This window comes from Mustela lutreola, chromosome 5, assembly GCF_030435805.1.
Source record: "Mustela lutreola isolate mMusLut2 chromosome 5, mMusLut2.pri, whole genome shotgun sequence".
NCBI lineage: Eukaryota > Metazoa > Chordata > Mammalia > Carnivora > Mustelidae > Mustela > Mustela lutreola.
In genome coordinates this window covers 78,756,188-78,783,791 of record NC_081294.1, presented here as the reverse complement: position 1 = coordinate 78,783,791, position 27,604 = coordinate 78,756,188, and the positions used below count along the sequence as shown (strand labels likewise).

The following is a 27,604-nucleotide window of genomic DNA, read 5'->3' as shown; positions in this document are numbered from 1 at the left end:
TGTGAGATAGAGACCTGAGCTAAGATTGAGTTGGACACTTAATGGACTGAGCCACCCAGGCACCCATATATATATATTTGACAGAGAGAGAGAGAGATCACAAGTAGGCAGAGAAGTAGGCTCCCCGCCAAGCAGAGAGCCCTATGTGGGGCTGGATCCCAGGACCCTGAGATCATGACCTGAGCCGAAGGCAGAGGCTTAACCCACTGAGCCACCCAGCCACCCCCTAGTTATATTTTTATTTTGTCTTAATTCCACTGTCAAAAAGCATACTATGAGGGGTGCCTGGGTGGCTCAGTCATTAAGCATCTGCCTTCAGCTCAGTTCATGATCCCAGAGGCTCAGGTGATGTTCCCAGGATCCTGGGATCAAGCCCACACCAGGCTCCCTGCTCCTAGGGGAGCCTGATTCTCCCTCCCTTGTATTCCCTCTCTCGCCATGTCTCTGTCTCAAATAAATAACTAAAATCTTTTTTAAAAATAGTGTACTATGAATCATTTCAATTCTTATATGAGTACAGCTACACTAGGTTTCTTTCAGCTAGTGTCTGTATTATATCATTTCTTATTTTTTTAACTGTCAACTTTTTGTTGTAGCTCACACAAACACATTTATATGATAGCATATGCAATAGTTGAACTTTTCTTACACATAGTCTGAAAATTTTTGGTTGTTTAAATTTAATGGGATCATTTAGTCTAACTACAATTAAAGTAATATTTGATAATGATCCATTTATATTTACCATCTTTTTTTACTTGTCCCTAAAGTTTCATTCTTTTTTGGATTACTCAGATACTTGTTATTTTTCATTTCCCTTCAATTAATGTTTTAATTAATCCTATAATTATCCTACAGATTAAAGCATCTTTGAGCTATAAGAATCTAACACAAAGTTTTTAATTTTACTACTTCCACGATAATGCTTACAATTCATTAATTGTATTTATACCATCTTCCTTTTACATTATTATTGTCATGAACTTAAATTTTATATACATTTGAGGGGCGCCTCTGTGGCACATTTGTTAAGCGTCTGTCTTCGGCTCAGGTCATGATCCCAGGATCCTGGGACTGAGCCTCACATCAAGCTCCACATCAAGCCCCACATCAGGCTCCTTGCTTGGAGGGAAGCCTGCTTCTCCCTCTTCCACCCCCCTGCTTGTGTTCCTGCTCTTGCTATCTCTCTCTGTTAAATAAATAGAGAAAATTTAAAAATCTTAAAAAAAATTTTATACACATTTTAAATCCTTCAAGAAACTGTTTTTGCCTTCTATAGTCAATATTAATTTATATTTACCCTTCCTGTTGCTCATTTCTTCCTGCAAGCCTGATTCCTTTAGGATTGTTTCCCCTCTGCCCAATGAATTCCACTAAAAGTATTTCTTGTAGTGCAGATGTGACTGTAATTAATGCTTTGGGTTTTTATTTGATTGAAAATTGTATTTTTGAAATATATATTTCCTGGTAATATAAGAATGCTAGTCTGTTTTTCCCCCATCATTTCTTTGTCTTTTGGTTTCATGATTTATGTGAAAGTCAGCTCTTCGTTTTATTGTTCCTTTACTGTTCCTTTAAGAGTAATGTGCCATTTTTGGTAGTTGCTTTTAAGGTTTTCTCTTTGACTCTGGTCTTCAGCATCTTTCCTATGATATTTCTAGGTGTACTTTGTATTTTTATTTTTCTTGATTGGGTTTCCCCAAGCATCTTGAGTGGTAAAGGATTTTCATAAATTTTGGAAAATTCTTGGTCATTATCTCTTCAAATGTTGCTTCTTCCCTGGAATGTCCCTGAGTTTGACAAGTATCTTTAGGGGAAAAATTGGCCATGAGCTTGAATCTTCCAGTCTGCCAAAGGCCACGGAAGTTGCTCTAGACCATGGCAGGAGCCTTTTGCCTGTTCTAAGACTTAACAAAGTTCTGCAAGGGAAACTGACTGAAGAAGTCAGTTCAGAACTACAAGAAATCTTAGCCCTTTGAGTTCTTGTTGTATCATCAGCTGTCTGTTGCTTCAAACAGGTAATTTCTGAATTTTAACAAGTTTTTAGGGTTGTTTCTTCTGTTAGGTAATCCATCCATTCTATCTGAAGTAGGCTTCCACCAAATAACTGCATAACTTTTAACCTCAGCCTGCTTAAAATCTGTATTTTGTAACTTTCAGTAGTAAAGGAAGAGGCAGGTTTTGAAGTGATATGGGCCTTATGGTGCCTTCAGTAAAAGTTCTGCCCCCCCCAAACAGCATATGTAAAACTCACTAAGTGTGCCTATAATAATAAAGGAATTGTAAAAAATGTACAGATAAGATGGTTGTTAGCTATACCTATTGTGTATGGTAGTCATTTCACAATATATGTAATTCAAAGCATCATGCTGTACTTCTTAAATTTACAGTGATATATTTCTATTATTTTTCACTAAAATTGGGAAATAAATTGTACGTATAACAGAAGCATGTGAGAAAACATAGGATTGAAATGAGCATTATTATCAAGATAGTTGGCTTCAATTCTTTATTTTTGTTTGGTAACAATAGAACTGGCTTATTTTTCTTAAGGTATGCATTTTGTGGAAGTTATTTGGATCACATTTACTACTAAATTCTAATTATTGAACTTCAAAATATTGATCCATTCTACACCAAAGTCTGGTATACAGAATGATCCATGCATTATGGTAAGGGATGATCTGTGCTTTATGAATACACACAGTAATCAATAAAATAATGCACAAAGTAATTCACAAATTTACACAGAAATTCATAAAGGTGGGTTTGGGTGTTTATTTCGCCAGTCTCATTTGGGCAGTTATACAAATTGGACTTTTCTGACATAAACAACAAAAAAGGGGAACTTGGAAATGTTGAAGTATATTGGTGAAAATTTCAATCATATTTCTCATCATAGATAAAAGCTATTCATTTAAACAGCTAGGAAGTGAAGTAGTCAGTAAGGTTGACTACCATATTTATATCTATATATACTTGTATTTAATTTTGTTCTCATTTTTATCACTTTCTCATTTCAATTTTTAGACTGGATGAAGGCTGAAAGTTATGTTTCAAGTCTAACTTACCCAGTAATTTTCCTTTTTAATGTATTATTATATCCTTAGGGGAAAAAAGTAATTCAGGGATAAGTACAAGTAATTAAATCCAGTAGGATGGCCCTTGAGATTTAAAAATAAAATTTTAGGGGCGCCTGAGTGGCTCAGTGGGTTAAAGCCTCTGCCTTCAGCTCAGATCATGATCTCAGGGTCCTGAGATCCAGCCTGTTTAGGATTTGGGCTCTCTGCTCCGCAGGGAGCCTGCTTCCTCCCTCTCTCTGCCTGCTTCAGGGCCTACTTGTGATCTCTGTCTGTCAAATAAATAAATAAAATATTTTTTAAAATAAAATTTTAGATTATAAAATTTTAATTGCTCACATTATGCCAAAAGTTCAACTAAGAGGTTTTAAACTTATATCCATATAAGTTTAGCTGGAAACCACATGATCAGCTTACTTGCTTAAATGAACACAACATAAAACAACTGTAATTCAGATAAGTTCACTTCTTATTTACTTCCTATTTCTATTCTATTGTCCAAAATGACAAAATAATGCTTATTTCTTATAAATGAAAATTTCACATAATTGATAAAGTAAATTTGCATAAAATGCCTCAAAGCTATACTGAACAGAAGATAACTGGGACATCAAAAATAAAACATTATTTTGTTGATGCAGGATGTTCATGTCTGCAAAGTAATTTAAAGTGAAAATCTCCTATCACCCAATAACCTTGAAAAGGCCTGAATAGAATAGTCAAAACTCAGAAAAAATTTTCTGACTCTTTTGAGAGGTGGGAAGAAGCTGAAAGAAAACCAGAACAAACGTATACACTAAATTTCACTTGAACTTCTATTTATAGAGCAAAATCAAGGAAAAGGAAGATATGATTTTCTTCATATCTTGAATCCTATGAAATGATTTAAGGTTTATTTAAGGTTCCGAAATTGTTTCAAAGGAATTTACCAAGCAGTGACTTAGTTTTTGTTACTGAGCGTGGTGCCAAATTATAGAAGATTTTCAGAAAATTATTACTTATAAATGATAATAATTTTAAATTTAGTATTAGTATTTACAGAACACATACAGTGTGCTAGGTAAGTAGCAATCAAATAAATTTTTAAAATCCTAGCACGTATGTTGTTCCCAATAGGAAGTCACAATTTTGGTGTTTTAATATCTTACTCAAAGTGCATGTTTATGTACAGTTTCAGAGAAACAAGTAAGTTAAGTTATATGCTCATGGCTTTTCAGGGGGCATAGCCTGGAGAACAGTAAAAAAGGCCTAGGTAGCTAAAAGAATTTCAAACACTCTAAAGACAAAGCTAATGTTAAAAACAAATACCACAAATATATAGAAATGCACAATTTTCTTTAAGACAGTAAGGAGTTGATTTAAATAAAAAATTCTTCTTAAACTATTTGAGTTAATTCATAGTCATGGAAAGATTAATCACTCAGAGAAAGTTAAATATGGAGAATATACATACTCCATAACCAGAATAACTGAAAATGCTAAGTTCAATAAATATTAATAAAAGGAGGAAGGAAGATTTAGTACAATCAGGGACATGATTAGTTTGGAGTAGAGATATTATACAAATTTAGACAACAAAATTTCTTAGAAGAAAGGCATTGCAATGGAAGTTAGGTTTGCCAAAATTAAGGAGAGTCTGACTTGACCAAATACACTCATTAACTGAATTCAAAGCTATTCCTGCAGTTGGGGTTGTCTTGAATTTCTCTCTCAGTGTCCTCAATCAAGAGGTTGGGAAATATTGGCTTCAAGAATTTGAACTCACCGGTCCCAGAGCCTCCCCTCAGACACACCTCATACTGGTAGCTGTGGGACAGGGTCCCCGCGCCGCTGACGTCCACCAGGTGGCCCGGAAACGGACCCTCGGGCACCGAGCAGCCGCCCCCCGACGCCGCCCGCCTCCTCCTGCACAGCCGCACCGCCACGAACACCAGCACCGAGAACAGGAAGAGCGACGACACGGACGCCAAGGCCACCACCAGGTAGACGGTGAGCGGGTCGGCGCGGGCCTCGGCCGCCGCCGCGTCCGGCAGCGGCAGGTAGGGCTGCGAGAAGCCGTCCACCAGCAGCACGTGCAGCGTGACGCTGGCCGACAGCGGCGGCTCGCCGTGGTCCCGGACCAGCACCAGCAGCCTGTGCTTGACGGCGTCGCGCTCGCTCAGCGGCCGCGCCGTGCGCACCTCGCCGTTGTGCGCCCACACGCCGAACAGCCCGGGCTCCGTGGCCTTGAGCAGCTGGTACGACAGCCAGGCGTTCTGGCCCGAGTCGCCGTCCACCGCCACCACCTTGGCCACCAGGTAGCCCGCCTCGGCCGCCCGCGGCACCAGCTCGGTGCAGGGCGCCGAGCCGTTCTGCAGCGGGTACAGCACAAACGGCGCGTTGTCGTTGGCGTCCGCCACCAGCACGCGCACCAGCGCCTGGCTGCTGAGCGCCGGCGAGCCGCGGTCGGCCGCGCCCACGCGGAACTCGAACGCCTGCAGCGCCTCGAAATCCAGCGACCTGAGCGCGAACAGCTGCCCGTTATCCGCGTTGATGGACACCAGCGAGCCCAGCGGCAGCTGCGGGTCGTGGGGCGGCAGCAGCGAGTAGGTGACCTGGGCGTTGGCGCCCGAGTCTCTGTCGGTGGCGCTCACGCTGCCGATGTGCAGGGCGGGGCTGTTGTTCTCGCGGACGCGCAGGGTGTAGGTCGTCTGGCTGAAGGTCGGGGCGTTGTCGTTGACGTCGGACACGGTCACCGTGAGGTTGTGCTGGGTTTTCAGCCTGGGGGTCCCCAGGTCGGTGACGGTGATGGTGATGTTGTATTCGGCCTGGCTCTCTCTGTCGAGGGGACTCTCTGTTACTAGGGTGTAGAAATTCTTGAAAGTCGGTTTCAGAAGGAACGGCAGATCATCTGGAATAGAGCAAATCATCTTCCCATTGTCTCCAGAGTCTCGATCCCGAATTCGGAAGACAGAGACTACAGTCTCAGGCGCATTTTCTGGGACGGAGTTGGTGAGTGAAGTTATGGTAAGTTCAGGGGCGTTGTCGTTCACATCCAACACGTCTATGACTACAGAGCCTTTTCCAGAAAGGCCTCCTCCGTCTATAGCCTCAATTTCCACGTGGTAAGATTTAATTTGTTCAAAATCCAGTTTCTTTGTCAATCGGATTTCTCCTGTGACTTCATTTATTGAGAAAGTTTGTTTAATTTCATCTGATGCTTGGAACAAGCTATATGAAACACTTCCGAAGTTTCCAGCATCTATATCTCTAGCTGAGACACTAAGTACTGGGGAGCCTAGGGGGCTGTTTTCCAAGACCTGCACCTTATATGGGGTGTGAACAAACTCTGGAGCATTGTCATTGACATCTATGATCACAATTCGCACTGTCATGGTGCCAGACTTAGGCGGAGACCCACCATCCAGTGCCATGAGGGTTAAGCTGAACTCAGACTGCTCCTCGCGATCCAGTGCTTTGTCCTGCACCAAATCTGGGTATTTCTTCCCCTCACTATGATTTCGAGTTAGTACATGAAAATGAGAATTGGGGCTGAGAGTGTATTTTTGAAGACTATTGCTGCCCACATCCAAATCCTGAGCTGGTTTCAAGGGAAACAGAGTACCTGGCTGGCTGTTTTCAAGTATTTTCAAGAGCATTTCCCTAGTCGGGAACACTGGGGAGTGGTCATTTACGTCCTGGATTGATAACTCTCCTTCAAAAAACTGAACCGGCGTTTCTAGGAACACTTGGAAATGCAGTACACACGGTTCAACAGGGCCACATAGCTCTTCCCGGTCTAGTTTCTCCCTCAAAAGCAAATCTCCAGTCTGACGATCCAGCTGCAAGCGCTGCTTGTCATCATCAGACACCACCCGGGCCGACCGGGCAGCCAGTTCCCCAATTCCCAGGCCCAGATCCATGGTCAGATGGGCTACAAAGGAGCCACTCTCTGTTTCTTCCATCACAGAATAACGCATAGGCTCAGCGCGAGCCTGAGACAATAACACCATCAAAATAAAGGCCATCACTTGCCTGTTTGGTTGAATTCTCTCTAGCGTCTCCATGTTGGAGACCCGGTGCTTACATCCAATCCCTCCTAGGAACCACGAAGACTGGAGATACTAAATTCTGACTTCTTGTTTGGTGGAGGCCGCACAAAGTTGCCTTTAATCTTAAATTCGTTTAGTATATTGCATCCCAAACTCGCTGGTAACCCAGCACGGCTGGCAAAGCCTCTCGCGTGTATTTTTTATTCCTTTTTGTAACAAAGGAACACGGGAGCTTTTTAGGGCTCTTTATTCACAATCTTAGCCTGCAGCGCCACCCTGCGTCTTGATTGAGGAATTAATATTCTCTAGTCAAAGCTTATTTTGGAAGTGTCCAAATGCAAGTTATTTTTTAAAGTGTATAGAACTTTACAAACTTTTTTTCCCATTAAATTGCATAATTTGTAAGGTTACATATTATATTGAATGAGCTAGAGTATTTGTGAGCACAAAACAAGAGGATACCCTGGTCTCCCCACACTCTAATCAGTGAACTTCAAAGAACTCTACTCCCCCTTTATGTAATCTAACCAGGGGAGATAAATTCTTATAAAATTATAATTCATAATAGTTAATCCTTGCTTATTTCCAAGAATGTGGGGAATTTATGATCATGCAAAAGTTTGTTAGGGTGTATGGTGTCACGTGGTCTTAGGGAGACCTTATTTTTCTTTTTTTTTTTTTAAAGATTTTATTTATTTATTTGTCAGAGAGAGATCACAGGTAGGTAGAGAGGCTGGCACAGAGAGAGAGAGAGAGAGGGAAGCAGGCTCCCCGCCGAGCAGAGAGCCCGATGTGGGACTCGATCCCAGGACCCCCAGATCACGACCCGAGCCGAAGGCAGCGGCTTAACCCACTGAGCCACCCAGGCGCCCCAATGACCTTATTTTTCAAAGGAAAGTTTCTATGTCCCTATGCTGCTGTAAAAATGGTATAGGTGAAGAGGCATCTTGCTTTGTTGAGTCCTTTCACAGTGTGAACCCACATTAAATTTAAAAGGAAATCAAACAGTATTAGAGTCAGAATCTTAGGCCTGGATAAGAAATGAAAGGGGTTTTACAGATAAGGAAACTGAAGCTCAGAGGGTGACAGGACTTGATTACTTGACTATTATCAGGATAATATAGAGACAAAATCAAGTGAGTAAAAAAATAAAAAAAATTTGTTATGGTAAAGGATTTAAGCTTAAACCTATTTAGCTAGATAGATATCTCTATTCTATAATTAATTTACTTCTTACTACATTCCTCCTTTGTATCCCAAATACCATATTCTTCCACCAGCTGATTTGGGCCAAATTAAGAAGCCCTGATTTAAAGCATTTTAATCTTTGAGCAAGGGGTGCTCATAAAGAGGAGAGACTTATTTATAAAAAGAATTCCAGCACAGTGTGCTGCTCTTGTGAGTTCCCTGATATAGTAAGTTAACTGAGATACACTTAAGCAGTTTATTGGTTACAATTAGTATACAGAGTGGAGTACCATTTATCTTGGCATGTACGGGGTTTTCCCTCCATAAATATCTTGCCATTTTATTTAATTACTTAATTAATTCAATAAATTAGAATTCATGTTGAATGAATTATTTTAAAAGCATGTTAATACTTAAGTTCTGAGAGTGACAGAAAGGATTAGAAAAAATTCTTGAAAGGAGCTTAGATTATGGTACTCATTCAAAAATGTCAAATGAATAAATAAATTAATCCATTCTAATGATCATGTTTCCATTTCTATAATAAGATTATTCCCAGATCATATTTTCAGGCATAAACATGTCTGAAAATAGACAAAGAATTCTCAGAGAGTATGACACATGCCAAGTACTATGCAATTAAATTTACTTTGATTCTAGTTCTAGCAATGGCAATAGTAACACTAATACACTTTAGAATTCTTTTAATTTAAGGCAAATCAGAGGAGAATATGATATATATGACTAGTAAATGAAATTTTAAAATTACAAAAGAAAAAGGCAAAAATATTATTTTAGATATAAATGGAAAACAAATACCCTGGACAAAACAAGGAGCAACTGTTTACAATATAATAACCAAGCTCTAGTTAGATTCAAGTTAAAGTGTTCAGAACAAAACTCAAGCTATATTTTGTTTACTTATTCCTGTATGTTGACATTGAAATAGTGTTGCATATCAGCTCTTTTCAGTTCTTTGTCAATCCAAAGCAAATGAAATTTAGATAATATTAACACATAGTGCAACTACATGCTAATTATTTTAAGCATTTACACATATTAATTCATTTTATCCCTCAACAATCCTACATGGTGGACACTCTTATTAGCCACATTTTATAGATGAAGAAATTGAGGCATAGAGAGTTTAAATCACCAGCCCATAATCACTCACCATATGAAATGGCAGAGCTATGATTCACACTGTTACAGTTTGGCTCCAGAATCTATTCTCTTATCCACATAAGTGGAACTGGGGAAGTGATAATTTTTTAGATAATTTAGATAATTTTTATGAGACCAGTGCTCTAACCCCTGAGCTACAGAGCCAATAATTTAGATAATTTTTAGATAATTTAGATTTTTTAAGATAATTTAGATCCAAACTTCAGCCTTGTCTTGGTTCCAGAGATATCATAGGTGATGTATTTGTGTTCAAGTTTGCAATTAATATAAGAATCTTTAAAATGGTCTGTCTTCCTTTAGCAATAGATGCCAGCAAAAAAAGGTGCTTACAAAACTTAGAAAGTAGAAGGGAAAATAGTAGTGTTTTGTTGAGATCATTAATTGGCAAAAAAAAAAAAAAAAAAAGAGTGACATATGCTATGAATTCCCTGTAGTCTTGATTATTGGAGAAAAAGATATCTATGTATTAGATCTTTTGAAATGTTATTAGGGTATAAAGTTAAAAGCAAGAAAGACAACCTAAGAGGGAAGTCTTACCTCATGAATTATTCCCCCTCCAAAACTGCTAAACTTAGAAAAAAATCTATTATGTTTTATCTGCATGGAGGAGGAGTTAATGATATCAAGGATAATCACCTGAAAAACCAGCCTATTCCAGTCAGGAGAGTTGCATTATTCATTCTGAAGGATTCATATTACAACAATTTACACAATTTTCACCAGAGCTGAAACACGACATTTAAAATGTTCTTTCCATGTTGAATATACAAAAAGAAAGAAGAAGTTTTGATTCCTCCCTGGTAGAGTACAGAACTTTAAATTTCCTTGAAGAAAAGATAAAAATCATTTTAAAGGAATTTGAATACAAGTAGGCCGAAAGTTCAAAATACAAAATCCATACTCTGAAGTTTGGAATACTCTCACTTGTTTAGAAAAAAGTGAGGGAATCTTTTTTTAAAACTTCATGATGACTTGAGAGCTGTTTTGTTCTTAACGTGAAAGAGGAGAGTAGAAGGAATTAAACATTAATTGTTGAGAGAGATTAATTGGTAAAATAGGAATTAGATTTTTTTTAAAGATTTTATTTATTTATTTGACAGAGAGAGATCACAAGTAGTCGGAGAGGCAGGCAGAGAGAGAGAGAGAGGGAAGCAGGCTCCCTGCTGAGCATAGAGCCCGATGCGGGACTCGATTCCAGGACCCCGAGATCATGACCTGAGCTGAAGGCAGCAGCTTAACCCACTGAGCTACCCAGGCGCCCCAATAGGAATTAGATTTTAACTAGTATTTTTAGTTCCTTGAATCACACTTCAGTAGTATTATCTCAAAATATTAAGCTAACACTAATAATTGGTTACTATTATGGTTTATGGATTTTGTTAGAAATTCTTACACATTTTGAGATCTTCTACTGTCGGGAGCCAGTACAGGAGGCCTACTATAAGAGCTGTAAGGGACTGAATATGATTGGCTGTTCATTTAGGTCCACTCACGCGGGAGGTGCATGAGCACTGCGGTGATTGGCTAGGCAGGCTAAGCTGCCGGTGTATATATGCTTGAATGTACTTGTAGAGCGGGCCCGCTGGGAGCCAGGCCTCGCCCCGCCCGCCGGAGGGGGCCGCAGCCGGGACCATGGCGGCGGGCGCCGAGGGGCGGCGCGCGGCCGGCGGCGGCGGCGGTGGCGGCACCCGAGCGGGGCGGCGGGAGCTGCGTGCTGTGCTGCGCCAGAGGGGGAAGAAGATAAAAAGAAGCCATTAAAGAAGTTTGCCTCCACGCGTGTCTCCGTGTCGTTCTTGCTGGCGAGAGCGACATTCTACTAGATAGATAAATTAGGTACTTCAGGCTGGCCATTTGAGTGAAATAACTATAAAGCAAACAATACTGCTCACTAGTAAAAGCAAACAAAAATTTAATATCGGTTAAAATTCCAAACTAAACCTTGAAGATATTTTTAAAAATCACATTTACTGGGGCACATGGGTGGCTCAGTTGGTAAGCATCCAACTCTTGATTTTGGCTCCTGTCCTGATCTCAGGGTCCGAGATTGAGCCCAGCACTGGGCTCCATGCTGAGTGTGCAGCCTGCTTAAGATTCTCTCCACCCCCTTCTTCTCTCCCTCTGCCCTTCCCCCATCACAGTCACGTGCTCATGCTCTCTCTCAAATAAATAAGCAAATAAAATCACATTTATTTTTATTTTTTTTAAAGATTTTATTTATTTATTTGTCATAGAGAGAGAAGCGAGAGCAAGCACAGGCAGACAGAGTGGCAGGCAGAGGCAGAGGGAGAAGCAGGCTCCCTGCCAAGCAAGGAGCCCTATGCGGGAATCGATCCCAGGACGCTGGGATCATGACCTGAGCCAAAGGCAGCCGCTCAACCAACTGAGCCACCCAGGCGTCCCTAAAATCACATTTATTGAAATGTAATTTTTGAAAGGAGATAATCTGAATAATGAGAATTTGGCTTGAGAAATTTATGATGGAATCTAAGATAATTTCTGTTAATTCCTTTTAGTGTGTACTAAATAAAAAGATAGTATTTGTATGTTTAATGTATCAAATTGTTCAAAATTTAATGTCTAACTTATAATACATCTTTCAACTCAGGAAGTATGAGTCTTCTAACTCTATAGTCCTTTTTCAAGATTGTTTTTGCTCTTCAGAGTCCCTTGCATTTCCATATGAATTTTAAGGTCAATTTACCAATTTCTGTAAAACAACAACAACAACAACAACAACGCAAAAAGCCTGCTGGGATTCTGATAAGGATTGCATTGAACCAGTAGACCAATTTGGGAGGCATCACCATCTTAGCAATAGTGAGTCTTCCAATCCATGAACACTTCCCATTTACTTAGGTCTTCTTTATTTTTTTTCAGTGCTGTTTTGTTGTGCTAAGTGTAAAGTCTTGCACTTATTTTGTTAATTGTTTTCCTAAGCATTTTATTATTTTTGATGCTATAATAAATGGAATTGTTTTCATTTCAATTTTGCATTTGCCAATGCTAATGTATAGAAATATAATTGATTTGTGAAGATTATTTATTTATTTAGAGAGAGTGTGCATAAGCAGGGATAGGGGTGGGAGAGGGGTGGAGGGAGAGAAAGAGAGGAAGCAAGAGTCTCCACTGAGCCAGGAGCCCTATGTGGGCTGTATCCCAGGACCCTGAGATCACCACCTGAGCTGAAATCAAGAGTTGGATGTCAACCAACTGAGACACCCAGGCACCCTCCTTAGGATTTTCTTTATGTAAGATGTTGTCATCCACAAATATACTTTAACTTCTTCATTTCCAATTTGAATTATTTTCTTTTTCTCATCTAATTGCCCTGGCTACATTTTTAGTACAATATTAAATAAAGCAGTGAGGAGACATCCTTGGTTGTTTTTCATCTTAGGGACAAAGTCTTTCACCATTCAATATGAAGTTAGCTGTGGGTTTTTATAGTTATCTTTATCAGGCTGAGGATATTCCTTATTCTTCCTAGTTTATTGAGTGTTCTTATCATGAAAAGGTATTGGGATTTGTAAAGTGCTTTTTCTGTGGAAATTGAGATGGTAATAGGGTGTATTGCTCTAAACCAACCTTTAATTTCTGGGATGAATTCTACCTGGTCATGGTATAATCTTTTTAAAAAAATTTTATTTATTTGATTGAGAGATACAGGGAGATAGCACAAGCTGAGGGAACAGCAGGCAGTGAAAGAAGCAGGCACCCCGCTGAGCAGGGACCCTGGGATCATAACCTTAGCCAAAGGCAGATGCTTAACCAACTGAGTCACCCAGGTGTCCCTGTATAATCCTTTTTATATGCTGCTGGAGTTAGTTTGCTAATATTTTGTTGAGAATTTTTGCATCTGTATTCATAAGGGATATGTTATTTAGTTTTCTTTTCTTATATTATCTTTATCTGGTTCTAGCATCATGACAATATGGGCCCCACAGAATGAACTGGGAAATGGTCCCTGCTCCTCTTTTTATAATTGGATTTGTGAAGGACTGGTATTAATTTTTTTAAGACTTTATTTATTCATTTGACAGAGAGACACAGTGAGAGAGGGAACACAAGCAGGGCGAGTGGGAGAAGGAGAAGCAGGCTTCCCACCAAGCATGGAGCCCAATGCAGGGCTGGATCTCAGAACCCTGGGATCATGCCTTGAACTGAAGGCAGATGCTTAATGACTGAGCCACCCAGGAGTCTGTGGTGTTAATTTTTTAAAAAAAGATTTTATTTATTTGACACAGCGAGATAGAGAGAGAGAGAGAGATCCCAAGCAAGCAAAGAGGCAGGCAGAGAGAAAGGGGAAGCAGACTCCCTGCTGAGCAGAGAGCTCAGTGCAAAGCAGGGCTCAATCCCAGGACCCTGAGATCAGGACCTGAGCCGAAGGCAGAGGATTAACCCACTGAGCCACCCAGGCGCCCCTTAAACTTCAGTAGAATTCCAGTTCTGGGCCTTTAAAAGTTTTTAAAAAGTTTTCTTGGAAAGTTTTTGATTACTGATTAAATCTTGAATAAGATAAGACATTTATCATGAAAAAATCCATTTGCCCAAAGATTTAAAAAATTTAGGCAATTAAAATAACAATATTTAGACAACACAATTTTGATTTTTTTAAATAATAAACCATCAATTGTTTTAGAAGTTGAGTTTCTCATCAAAGCTCTTTCTCATAGATAATCCTTGTTAGCTGGAGATAACTGACTTCAGCAATCTGAACCCAATAGTCTCTGACATTCCAGTCAGAAACCTCTCACATTAATAGTTCTGTAATGAAGTCCAAATGATGTTGATATCCCCCAAATGCTTAAAAAAAAATGGCAGTCCACTGAGGGGTTCCTGTTCATCCTCCATATCACTGAGCAAGAGCAGAACATTGAAAGAAGAAGATGGCTGAGTCAACTCAGTGATTAAGAGAACAGAGAAACTGTCAGCTGAGAAGACATCTGTGGAGGTTCAGTGAATGACAGGTTAACCTGGGATAGGTCCTAGACCATGTCAAACAGAGGTGACATCTAGTCTTTAATAACAGCAATGGTTTGTGCCTCGTTGTGCCTATGACTTTGAAGCTTAGATATGTTTCAGTGCTCCATACTTCAAAGCTGTGGGCCCACATGCTAAACATCAAGTACCATGAAGCTTTGGATCATTGACAAAATAGTCCTGTAACTCAGATTGCCATCCAGGTTACCACCTTGTTCTGTGTGGCACCAGCTCAGTGCATAATACAAGATAGCTTTGCAGCAAATCTTCTTGGTCATCCAGTACTACCATGTGCAACACTGTCATATCTATTAATCAAGACCTTACTTTTTTTCCTGTAGGTAATCCCCATGTATCAATTACTTCAGTTACAACTCAATATTCCTCAGAACCAGCTTGTTTACTCTGCAGATTAGAAAGTAAAAAATGTCTCCATTAGCTCCCCTGTCTATAGCCTCAGCCATTAACAGGACAAACAAGAGGCAGAGGGTGACCTTCTCTATGAATTTGCCTCATGGAGCAAATGCAGAGCAGGACCATCTGAGGAAGACTGGGACACTGATCAAACGCATCATTAGGTGTTGGTCTCAAACTTCTACTTGTGTGTGACAGAGCGGAGCTAAGCTTAATTAAGGCTTAGACTTGTAGAGCCTGGGGCTGAACCCCACCCTGAAATTCCTTCTTCCGCTCTTCCACAAGACTACCAAAACCAGTACTGGTATGAGGGAAACCTCCAAAGAGGATGAGTTGTCAATAAAATATCACCAAGCAAATGAGGATGACTAACAGGATGAAAAATGGACTCAACAGATAAAAGAATGTATACATAAGAAATAGAGATTCAGAACAATATGGAAAGAACTTGAGTAAATGACATTTAATTTCCTCAAACAAAAAAGAAGGAGATAACAATTGTGAATAAAAAAACAAGTTGTTGGGCACCTGGGTGGCTCAGCGACTGCCTTTGGCTCAGGTCATGATCCAGGAGTCCCTGTATTGAGTCCTGAATTGGGCTCCCAGCTCCATGGGGAGTCTGCTTCTCCCTCTGACCTTCTCCCCCCTCTCTCTCAAATAAATAAATAAAATATTTAAAAAAAAAAAACAAGTTGTTGTGAAAGCTGACCAAATATGAGTTAAAAAAAAAATAACCTAAAGTTACTGAAACAAACAAACAAACAAAATCAATATATTGTGTAGATCTCAGGTTGGGACCTAGCAAGTACCAGAACGTCAAGAATAAAGAAAAAAAATCTAAAGCAGAGTAAAGAAGGGTCATCGGGCTGACTCAGTTGGTACTTGGGTCCCGAGTTAGAGCCTCATGCTGGGCATAGAAATTACTTTTTAAAAAATAGAGTAAAGAAGTTTACAGATAAAAAAAGAATGACAATTACACTGATTTTATACTTTTTTTTATCCACAGTGTTGAATACTAGAAGAACAGAAGGAAAATGAGTTTAAATTAAAAAAATCTATGTTCGGGGCACCTGGGTGGCTCAGTGGGTTAAGCCGCTGCCTTAGGCTCAGGTCATGATCTCAGGATCCTGGGATGGAGTCCCACATTGGGCTCTTTGCTCAGCAGGGAGCCTGCTTCCTCCTCTCTCTCTCTCTCTCTCTCTCTGCCTGCCTCTCTGCCTACTTGTGATCTCTCTCTGTCAAATAAATTTTAAAAAATCTTTAAAAAAAAAAATCTATGTTCAACCAAACTATTGGTTTAGAATATCAGCATTAGACATAAAAGTAATTCAGAATTACAACTAACAGATCTCTAGCTTTAAAATATATAGGAAACTACTCTGAAAAGCAAGTATAAATAGATAATAAAACTAGTGGGATATACAAAAACTTTGACATTTTTAAAGTCCTCATTTATAAGGAGGGGCACCTGGGTGGCTCAGTGGGTTAAGGGCTCTGCTTTTGGCTCAGGTCATGATCCCAGGATCCTGGGATCGAACCCACATCGGGCTATCTGCTCAGCAGGGAGCCTGCCTCCCTTCCTCTCTCTCTGCCTGCCTCTCTGCCTACCTGTGATCTCTATCAAATAAATAAATAAAATCTTAAAAGAAATAAAGTCCTCATTTATAAGGAAAGCCATATTTAAGGACTAAGAAAGATTTATAAAAGGTATGCTAACTTACTTCACTAGTTTTAACCACTGGTAATTGAGTAATTGACATTCACAATCTACTTTTTTTTAAAAAAGTGTTTTCCTGAAAAATTTTAAAAATGATGCTTAGGCTGGGACTCCTCGGTGGCTCAACCTGTTGAGCCCAGGACTAGGTTTCCCCTCAAGTTATGATCTCAGGGTCCTGAGATGGAGCCCCACTTCCTGCTCCCTGCTAAGCCGGAGTTTGCTTGAGATTCTCTTTCTCTCTCTTTCCTTCTGCCCCTCTCCCACTCTCTCGCTCTCAAATAAATAAAGAAATAAAATCTTTAAAATATGACCTTTGGGCTGATAACATTTATATCTCAGAATTTATAAACTAAATTGTCATCACATCAGATGCTTCACTAAACAAAGTTTTCATGCAAAATGGAAAGGCAAATCTGTTGTTCAAAATGCTCTAAACTCAATTTTTTTTCGTCAGTCATCATGAAAATACTCTAGGCAATTCCAAGAATAATTTGACTTATAGCTTATATTTTGTGTGCATTATTGTCAGTGTAAATGCATATAATTTTGAAATATTAATTGACAATGTCAAAACAGACAGTGAACTAAATATATTACTTTCACTTGACTACTATGTCCTTAAAAGCATACTGTACCTTAAAGAAGGTACATCTTAAGGAAAATAAATTTTTAACAATCCTCAAACTTCATTAACTACAAAGCTGCTTTAAGTATGCTGTAAAGAACAATGTCTGACTGTATTATACAGGGTAAATTATAAGATTACTAGTGTGCAACTCTATCTACATTGCTCTAGATATAGAATTTGAGATGAGTTCCCTAAAGCAAGCCTGTTAGAAATCTTCATTAAACCAAAATGAAAAGTATTTTTGCTCACCTATTAGAAAAAGGAAAGGAGGCAGTAAGACTGCCTTAGTAAGAAAGGAAGCAGATGAAAGAAGAATATGCAAGGATTAACAACACAAAGTAAAATCAATATATAAGCAAAATGTTATATCAGCTAGATTCTTGATTCCAAAAGAAAACAACCATCGCCAGACAAATATTTTTTTCACTATTCTGTAAATGAACCCTATTCTTAAAATTGGAGCTTTGCTGAAGTCTCATTCAGTATCTTGAACCAGACCATTGGGAAAAATGGGCTTGAGGAACTTGAACTCATTGGTCCCTGATCCTCCCGTCAGACACACCTCATACTGGTAGCTGTGGGACAGGGTCCCCGCGCCGCTGACGTCCACCAGGTGGCCCGGAAACGGACCCTCGGGCACCGAGCAGCCGCCCCCCGACGCCGCCCGCCTCCTCCTGCACAGCCGCACCGCCACGAACACCAGCACCGAGAACAGGAAGAGCGACGACACGGACGCCAAGGCCACCACCAGGTAGACGGTGAGCGGGTCGGCGCGGGCCTCGGCCGCCGCCGCGTCCGGCAGCGGCAGGTAGGGCTGCGAGAAGCCGTCCACCAGCAGCACGTGCAGCGTGACGCTGGCCGACAGCGGCGGCTCGCCGTGGTCCCGGACCAGCACCAGCAGCCTGTGCTTGACGGCGTCGCGCTCGCTCAGCGGCCGCGCCGTGCGCACCTCGCCGTTGTGCGCCCACACGCCGAACAGCCCGGGCTCCGTGGCCTTGAGCAGCTGGTACGACAGCCAGGCGTTCTGGCCCGAGTCGCCGTCCACCGCCACCACCTTGGCCACCAGGTAGCCCGCCTCGGCCGCCCGCGGCACCAGCTCGGTGCAGGGCGCCGAGCCGTTCTGCAGCGGGTACAGCACGAACGGCGCGTTGTCGTTGGCGTCCGCCACCAGCACGCGCACCAGCGCCTGGCTGCTGAGCGCCGGCGAGCCGCGGTCGGCCGCGCCCACGCGGAACTCGAACGCCTGCAGCGCCTCGAAATCCAGCGACCTGAGCGCGAACAGCTGCCCGTTGTCCGCGTTGATGGACACCAGCGAGCCCAGCGGCAGCTGCGGGTCGTGGGGCGGCAGCAGCGAGTAGGTGACCTGGGCGTTGGCGCCCGAGTCTCTGTCGGTGGCGCTCACGCTGCCGATGTGCAGGGCGGGGCTGTTGTTCTCGCGGACGCGCAGGGTGTAGGTCGTCTGGCTGAAGGTCGGGGCGTTGTCGTTGACGTCGGACACGGTCACTGTGAGGTTGTGCTGGGTTTTCAGCCTGGGGGTCCCCAGGTCGGTGACGGTGATGGTGATGTTGTATTCGGCCTGGCTCTCTCTGTCTAGTGCTCCTTTTGACAGTAGGGTGTAAAAATTCTCTACTGATGGTTTTAGGACGAAGGGGAGATTGTTCTCGATGGAGCACATAATTCTTCCATTGTCTCCAGAGTCAGGATCTGAAACACTGAAAACAGCCACCACAGTCTCTGGCGAGTTCTCAGGGATAGGGCTGGTAATTGAGGACAAGGTCAGTTCTGGTGGGTTGTCATTCACATCAACCACCTGAACTATCACTGTGGTTTTTCCTGAAAGGCCCCCCCCATCCTTGGCTTCTATGTCCACTTCATAAGTATTCATAACCTCATAATTCAAATATTTGACTAGTTGGATATCACCAGTAATTGAATTTAACTGAAAAGTTTTGCGAATTTCTTCAGAAGCGTGAAAAAATGCGTATGATACTGTCCCAAAATTTCCTGTATCTAAGTCAGAAGCTGAGACAGTAACAATAACAGAGTTAATGGGACTATTCTCTAGAATTTGAACCTCATAGAGTGACTGTGTAAATTCTGGGGCATTGTCATTTATGTCTAAGACCAGAATGTGGATCTGGGCGATCCCCGACCGGGGTGGAGAGCCCCCATCTAGCGCGGTGAGGGTCAAAACGAGCTCTGGGTGCTCCTCACGGTCTAGCGCTTTGTCCAGCACTAGTTGTGGGTACTTTCTTCCATCCCTACGATTGCGTGTGAGAACATGGAAATGGGAATTAGGAGCGATTGTGTAGTTTTGGAGACTGTTTCTTCCCACATCCAAGTCCTCAGCATTTTCCAAAGGAATTACGGTTCCTGGTGGACTGTTTTCTAAGAGTTTCAGCTGCATTTCATTTTCAAAGAATACCGGAGAGTGGTCGTTTACATCTACGACCTGAACCTCATTTGTAATAAACTGCAAAGGGTTTTGCAGTAATATCTGAAAGTGCAGTAAACATGGCTCCGTGTGGCCGCATAGCTCTTCCCGGTCCAATTTCTCATGCAGGAGCAAATCGCCGGTCTGATGGTTGAGCTGAAAATGCTGTTTGTTCCCTTTAGACACAACTTGGGCTCCCCTCACAGCCAGTTCCCCTACCTCTAGCCCTAAATCCTTTGCTAGGTTGGCTATTAAATAGCCCCTCTCTGTTTCCTCAACCACAGAGTAGCGTCTTGACTCAGACTCAGTCAGAGACCCACCCAGAAAAACAAAGAGAAATAGGACTTGCCTTTGTCTAAGAAAGCGCTCCCCTCTGGCCTCCATTCTGTTTTCGGCCACGTTCTTCCTGGAGATATTGCCAAACTAAGCGTCCGGCAGTGCTAACAAACGCAGTCTTTTGCCTTCCAACCTTTGAAGAAAGTCTAGCGAATAATCCTTTCCAAGGCTCAGATTTGCTTGCTTAAAATCTGCCCAGACTTTCAACCCCCTAGTTTACGTGCCTTACAGAGTGCGCACAATGCCCGTGGTTTAATTCGCCGTCTTAGTCAACAGCGCCACCATGCGTTCACTGGTAGCTTAAAAATTACTTAGAGAACGTGTTATGTTGGGGCAGGAGGCCCGGTGGATGGGTGTTTTGATTTTTTAATTGCTTATTCCCCTTGATAAACGGAGTAGCTCATTTGTTCTTGTGCTAAATGAGTTTTAAAAAAAACACACAACCTAGGGAAATGAAATGCGTTCTTTAAAAAGAACCCACTGTCTTTGATAAGAGTCCTCATTTACATGTTTTCGCTGATTTATATGATTTTGCTGTTAGAGCTACTCTTCCTGCCCATCTGCAGTTATTACTCATAAACTTTAAAGGATTTTGCTCTAAATTCTAAATGATGATATGCATCATATCCTACTTGCATTTTTCTCTTATTTTCCAGATTTTGTAAAGTGTCCATGAATGAGTTACATTTATAATCAGGAAAAAATGCTATGAAAATTATAATAGGTCATGTCATAGTCAGAGGCCCAAAATGCTCAGTTCCTTTCAAATCTTCACAATCACTCAAGGAACACAGATATTTCTCCTCTTCTTATTTCGCAGTAATTTTACAATTGCTGGTTTCATCTATGTAAACTATATTAACTGTTTCATCTGTATAACTGTTTTATCTGTGGAAATACGTTGAGTTTGTAAAAGTTAGGCATATAGTGGTAACAAGGCAAATCGTGTATATCTTGTAGTTTTCCATCTAATGGGGTGAACAGACTTTAAATATATGTTCAAACAAACTGTAAAAAGTGCTATATAGGAAATGTACTGAATGCACTGAAAGCATGCAGTAGGAGGACCTGACTTAATGGGTGGTTGGTGAAAAAGTTTCATCAAAGTTGTGCCACTTAATCTGGAAGATGAAGGGTAAGATGTTTGTCTTACAGGCTAAGTCTTACAGACTAAGACTAAAATGGGAAGAAAACATATATGAGAAACTGATATGTAAAGGCCTGCAACAGTATAGTATAGCTATTCTAGATAATAAAAGGACAGTGTACCCAAAACTTCCTGTCTCAAGAGTAAGTGAGAATAGAATGATGGAGAAATAAACTGTGGGCAAATAACAGATGCTTGGATTTTATTCTAAGAATAAAAGGAAGATATTTCAAGGTTTTAGGCGGAAACGTGAAATAACTCAAATATCAAGAGGTTGGCTTAGCATCTTCATAATTATCAGGAATGTAACATGGAGGGTCACCTATTAGGATTACTCTTACTACTAGTAATACTATAAGTAACAGCAATTATACTTCTGTATCTTTGTAGTACCTTACTTGATCATAATTTCAAGCTATAGAAATAGCTATTAGCATTTTGGGGGAACTGAAATTATGTGATTTACCCAAGATCCTACTAAGTATCAGCAGTGCTCCACACTGCTAATCTCAAAAGGACGACTTTAAAATTCATATTGTAATTTTAATGGTATAGCTCATGCAAATAAACATAAAATAACACAAGAATTTAAATATAGGCTGAAGAACATTAATAGCTAAACATGTGTTTTAATGTATAGATCTGAAATTGAACTGCAAGAAATAAATGAATCATTTAGGAATTATACAAGGAAATTGAAACTATAAAATCAAAACACAATTTCCCCATTCCTCTCCTGCCTTCCTTAAGCTAGAAGGCAGGAGAGGAAGCTCAAATTAGGAAGAGAGAAAGGAAAAATATATTGAAGGAAAGAGGGACTGATAACTGCATAATCTGTCAGTAACAGTGATCAGTTCAATTAATAACCAAAAATTATATATGTAATTCCTTATACATCATAGAGCATTTAATTCTAGCGAAACTTTGTTTTATGAGTATTTCAGTGTCTTTAAATATCAAAATATCACAAGATGAAATAAAGACACTTTTCTTTCAATCACTTATTCAAAACTTTTATTGAGAACCTATAATCATTCAATTACTGAGCTAATCATACAGTAAATGGGGAGTTATTGACAAACATATTCAAGACCCTAAAAAGAAAAAAAAGGCTTTGAAAAGCCTAGGGAACTGAAAAGGGAAAGACCAAAATAGTTAGTGCAAAAAAAAAAAAAATATATATATATATATATATATATATATAGCCAGAATAAGATAAATCTTTTCCACACAGGATTATTTCCAATGGAATCATAAATGCTCCAAATTTTTTGAAAAAATGCAATGCCAAACTACATTTGAAGTTTCTAAAATTTAGTCAAGGACAAATATTTATTTCCTAATATCTTTTCGATTGTAAGGATGTGCTCAAAGTTAACAGATGGTTTGTAATTGCTAAAACTGGTAACTTTTAAGGGGAACCAAAATGAGCAAAGGTTTAAAGAAAAAAAAATATATTTTATTTTTTAAAAGATTTTATTTATTTATTTGATAGACAAAGATCACAAGTAGGCAGAGAGACAGGCAGAGAGAGAGGAGGAAGCAGGCTCCCTGCTCAGCTGAGAGCCAGATGTGGAGCTGGATGCCAGGACCCTGGGATCATGACCTGAGACCAAGGCAGAGGCTTTAAGCCACTGAGCCACCCAGACGCCCTAAAGAAAAAAACTTCAATAGCATGAAGAATTGCATGGCTTTGAAAACAACCGAACATGCTATTTATGTAGCTAATTTGAGAATATTAGTGGTTGACCAAGCACTTTTGATGTGAATGGTTTGTAGAATCCAGCAGCCAAGGTTGTCACAATCTCTAAGGAATCATAATCTTCATTTATGGACACTTTAAGGAAGTACATATTTAGAAAAGTGTGGTAGGTTGCTTTGTTATTAATAAATATGCATATATTAATGGTTTTAGTCAATATGAATTAACAGAATAAAAGTTATACTAGTCTAAAAGAATATACAAACACAAATATACTGGGTTGGAAAAAGAATAAGGTTATGTAGCGATTGCAAACATTTAAAAATGTTTAAAATTTTAAGTTCTGCAAAATCACCTAGGAACTGTGGAAGGTGAGTTTGGGAAAAGGTGCTCTAACTTAAAAATTAAAGATTTCCGAAAACACAAAAATTTACCTTCACACTTTAAGTTGAATTAAGTTACAGTGAGACTAATCAACAAAAAGAAAACAAAGGAAATTTGCATTCCTTAAAGCACAAGTGAACACATTTAAAAACACCAGTAACATGCACTAAGTTGGAACAGGATAGCTGCTTACCAAATAAAAAGAACCCAAATGGACAAGGCAGTAAAAAAGAACTTCCCACAAATTAACTGAGACTAGGCTCAGTAGACCCTTATTATACTTAATTGAATTCAAAATTATCCCTGAAACTGGGGCTTGCTTCACTAATCCTCTCCTCACCCAGAGCAAGGAAACTGGGAAGAATTGGCTTGAGGAACTTGAATTCATTGGCTCCTGTGCCTCCCGTCAGACACACCTCATACTGGTAGCTGTGGGACAGGGTCCCCGCGCCGCTGACGTCCACCAGGTGGCCCGGAAACGGACCCTCGGGCACCGAGCAGCCGCCCCCCGACGCCGCCCGCCTCCTCCTGCACAGCCGCACCGCCACGAACACCAGCACCGAGAACAGGAAGAGCGACGACACGGACGCCAAGGCCACCACCAGGTAGACGGTGAGCGGGTCGGCGCGGGCCTCGGCCGCCGCCGCGTCCGGCAGCGGCAGGTAGGGCTGCGAGAAGCCGTCCACCAGCAGCACGTGCAGCGTGACGCTGGCCGACAGCGGCGGCTCGCCGTGGTCCCGGACCAGCACCAGCAGCCTGTGCTTGACGGCGTCGCGCTCGCTCAGCGGCCGCGCCGTGCGCACCTCGCCGTTGTGCGCCCACACGCCGAACAGCCCGGGCTCCGTGGCCTTGAGCAGCTGGTACGACAGCCAGGCGTTCTGGCCCGAGTCGCCGTCCACCGCCACCACCTTGGCCACCAGGTAGCCCGCCTCGGCCGCCCGCGGCACCAGCTCGGTGCAGGGCGCCGAGCCGTTCTGCAGCGGGTACAGCACGAACGGCGCGTTGTCGTTGGCGTCCGCCACCAGCACGCGCACCAGCGCCTGGCTGCTGAGCGCCGGCGAGCCGCGGTCGGCCGCGCCCACGCGGAACTCGAACGCCTGCAGCGCCTCGAAATCCAGCGACCTGAGCGCGAACAGCTGCCCGTTGTCCGCGTTGATGGACACCAGCGAGCCCAGCGGCAGCTGCGGGTCGTGGGGCGGCAGCAGCGAGTAGGTGACCTGGGCGTTGGCGCCCGAGTCTCTGTCGGTGGCGCTCACGCTGCCGATGTGCAGGGCGGGGCTGTTGTTCTCGCGGACGCGCAGGGTGTAGGTCGTCTGGCTGAAGGTCGGGGCGTTGTCGTTGACGTCGGACACGGTCACCGTGAGGTTGTGCTGGGTTTTCAGCCTGGGGGTCCCCAGGTCGGTGACGGTGATGGTGATGTTGTACTCTGCTCTTGTCTCTCGGTCCAGAGCTGTGTTTGTCACTAGGGTATAAAAATTCTCAACAGAAGGTTTAAGGAAGAAAGGGAGATCATCTGGAATGGAGCAAACCATTCTTCCATTGTCTCCAGAGTCAGGATCTGAAACCCTGAATACAGCAATTATGGTCTCCTCCAAGTTTTCTGGGATGTGATCGATAAATGTTGACATAGTCAGTTCCGGAGGGTTGTCATTCAAATCCATCACTTGGACAAACACCACGCAACTTCCAGAAAGTCCTCCACCGTCTGTAGCCTGAACATTTAATGTGTAAGTCTGAGTGGATTCGAAATCCAGTTTCTGTGTTAAAAAGAGTTCTCCTGACTTTGCATTTATTTGAAAAGTTTTGCGGATATCTTCAGAGGCTTGGGAAAATACGTAAGATATTTCTCCATAGGTCCCAATGTCCAAATCGCTAGCAGAGACTATGGCAACGGGGAATCCAATGGGGCTGTTTTCCTGAACCTGCACCTTATAAAACTGCTTTGCAAACTCGGGGGCATTATCATTGATGTCTAAGACTTCGATGCGAACCAAGGCAGTGCCTGTCCTGGGTGGAGTCCCGCCATCCAGTGCTGTGAGAGTTAACCTGATCTCAGCCTGTTCCTCGCGATCCAGAGCTTTGTCCAGTACCAGCTGTGGTAATATGCCGTCAGGACTGTCTTGTAATTTAAGATGGAAATGGGAATTGGGGCTGACTGTGTAACTTTGGAGACTGTTGCTTCCTACATCTAAATCCTGGGCACGTTCTATCAGAAAAGTAGTTCCGGGAGTGACACTTTCTGAAATTTTCAAAATTATTTCTTTATCTAGGAACACCGGGGAATGATCATTTATATCCCTAATCCGTAGCTCAGCCTGAAAAAACTGCAAGGGATTTTCAAGTAACACCTGGAAAGGTAGCACGCATGGCTCGGCAAGGCCGCACAGTTCCTCCCGGTCCAATTTCTCATTTAACAACAAATCCCCGGTCTGCCTATCAAAATGCAAACGCGTTTTTTTCCCTTTGGAAATGACTCGAGCCCCCCGTGCAGCTAGCTCATTTACCTCCAGCCCCAGGTCTTTTAACAAATTGGCCACAAAAGAGCCACTCTCCGTTTCCTCAGCCACTGAGTAGTGCTTAGGCTCAGAAGCAGCCTGAGCTATGCCCAGCAAAACAAAGAATATCAAGACTTGCCTTTGTCTCAGAAAGCGTTCTTTTCCCTCTCCGGCCTCCATCGCTTTCTGGTCTCCCAGCAAACTTGACCCAGTCTCAGCTCGCGTCGTGGCGGACTCTATCACCTAGTATCTTGCGGGTACTGTCATAAGTGGAGACGCCTAGGGCCCCGATTTCCCGATGGAAACACCTTAGAAAGCCTCCCCTTCCGGCTTGTTTCTTTAGCATAGCATCTGGGTTAAGGAGCGCCGGCTGGCAGCTTTCTCTCTTCGTTCTACTTTTAACGCTGCAGCGCCACCCCGCGTCCTTTCCGAGTGTTTATTTTATCCAAAACATTAACATCCTACTCCTTTCAGACAGAGGCCAATCTAAATGGAGTATTTTCATGTAGTGTCTCAACCTTTTATCTGTATTTCCAAAGACTTTTTCATTGCACCCATAGTGACCATGGCATTTCCATTCCAGTTTTCTCACAGATCGAAGGGGCATTTTTTAAAATTGGAAAACAACTTGAGAAACTGAAAGGGAGTAACTTCAGTCCCAGGATGAAAGAAGGCTTTGAGTAGGCAAGTTCCTGTTTTTATTTATAGAGGTTGGGTATGTGTGCGTCTCGGTGGTGGCTAGGTTACCATCTTCATGCTCAAGAGAAACAGAAAACTATACAAACTCAGGGAAAGCTCAGTATTCAAATAACTTTCTCATGGATGTGAAATATTGTTCTTACTTCTGTATCTCTCTTGCACTACTCTCTCTTAACATTTCCCTAAAATTTGACACATTTGGGCCACACAAAAATCTCCAAAAATAGTTGGAAAATTTCTTCATGTGAATGTATCAACGTTTTTATTTTATTTTCTAACAGATAAGGGCACTTTTAACATAGCCTCAAATCAGTTATCACATCTAGCAATGGTAATAATTTCATAATAGCAAATATCAAGTATTGAATTTTCCCCAATTATCTTTTTAAAATATCTTCTTAGAGATGCTTTGTTAAATCGGGTACCAAACAAGATATGTATGTTGCAATTTGTTGTTAGGTGTTTAAAATTTCTATCTTTTTGTATTTAAAATATTTGAAAAAAGAAGTGAGTTTTCAACCCAGAAAATATGCATTTAAATGCATATTGCTTAGTGAAAGAAACCAGTCTGAAAAGGCACATACTCAATCACTTGCAACTACATGACATTCTGGAAAAGGCAAAAGATAAATTAAGAAGATTAGTAGTTGCCAGATGGAAGGAGGAGGTGAATTAAGAGGTAAAACACAGGATATCTGGGAGGTATTGTTTCTCTATGATACTGCAATGGTAGATACATAGCAGTATGTGTTTGTCAAAACCCATAGAACACAAAGAATAAACTCTAACATAAACTACAGACTCTATTTAATAATAATGGATCAATATTGGTTAATTAATTATAATAAATGTACCACACTAATGCAAGGTGTTAATACTAGGGAACTCTTGTACTATCTGCTCAATTTTCTGTAAAACCCAAAACTGCTCTAAAAAATTAAGTCTATTTAACTAAATATTTGGGGAAACCTGAGTGGCTCAGTTGGTTCAGTGCCTCTTGCCTCTTGATTTATGTTCAAGTCATAATCTTAGGGTTGTGAGATCCAGACCCACATCAGGTTCCATCCTCGATGGAACTTAAGCCTGCTTAAGTTTCTCTCTCTCTCTCTCTTCCTTTGCCCCTCTTCCCCACTTGTACTCTTTCTCTCATTCTGATAAAAAAGTTCAATATTTGTATTGAGAAA

The 27,604-nt window shown here is 41.6% G+C and overlaps 3 protein-coding genes across 3 annotated transcripts; all 3 read right to left on the bottom strand.

The window, feature by feature from the left end:
- Positions 1-2,480: 2,480 nt before the first annotated feature.
- Positions 2,481-7,324, bottom strand: LOC131832165 (protocadherin beta-4). The gene has a single exon (XM_059174828.1). It carries the CDS (start codon positions 7,124-7,126, stop codon positions 4,739-4,741), a length of 2,388 nt encoding a protein of 795 aa, XP_059030811.1. The 5' UTR covers positions 7,127-7,324; the 3' UTR covers positions 2,481-4,738.
- Positions 7,325-11,659: 4,335 nt separating this feature from the next.
- On the bottom strand, positions 11,660-20,227 carry LOC131832164 (protocadherin beta-3). The gene has a single exon (XM_059174827.1). It carries the CDS (start codon positions 20,039-20,041, stop codon positions 17,699-17,701), a length of 2,343 nt encoding a protein of 780 aa, XP_059030810.1. The 5' UTR covers positions 20,042-20,227; the 3' UTR covers positions 11,660-17,698.
- A 2,099-nt stretch (positions 20,228-22,326) lies between these two features.
- Positions 22,327-26,097, bottom strand: PCDHB2 (protocadherin beta 2). Its single transcript, XM_059174826.1, has one exon. It carries the CDS (start codon positions 25,899-25,901, stop codon positions 23,508-23,510), a length of 2,394 nt encoding a protein of 797 aa, XP_059030809.1. The 5' UTR covers positions 25,902-26,097; the 3' UTR covers positions 22,327-23,507.
- Between the last annotated feature and the right edge of the window lie 1,507 nt (positions 26,098-27,604).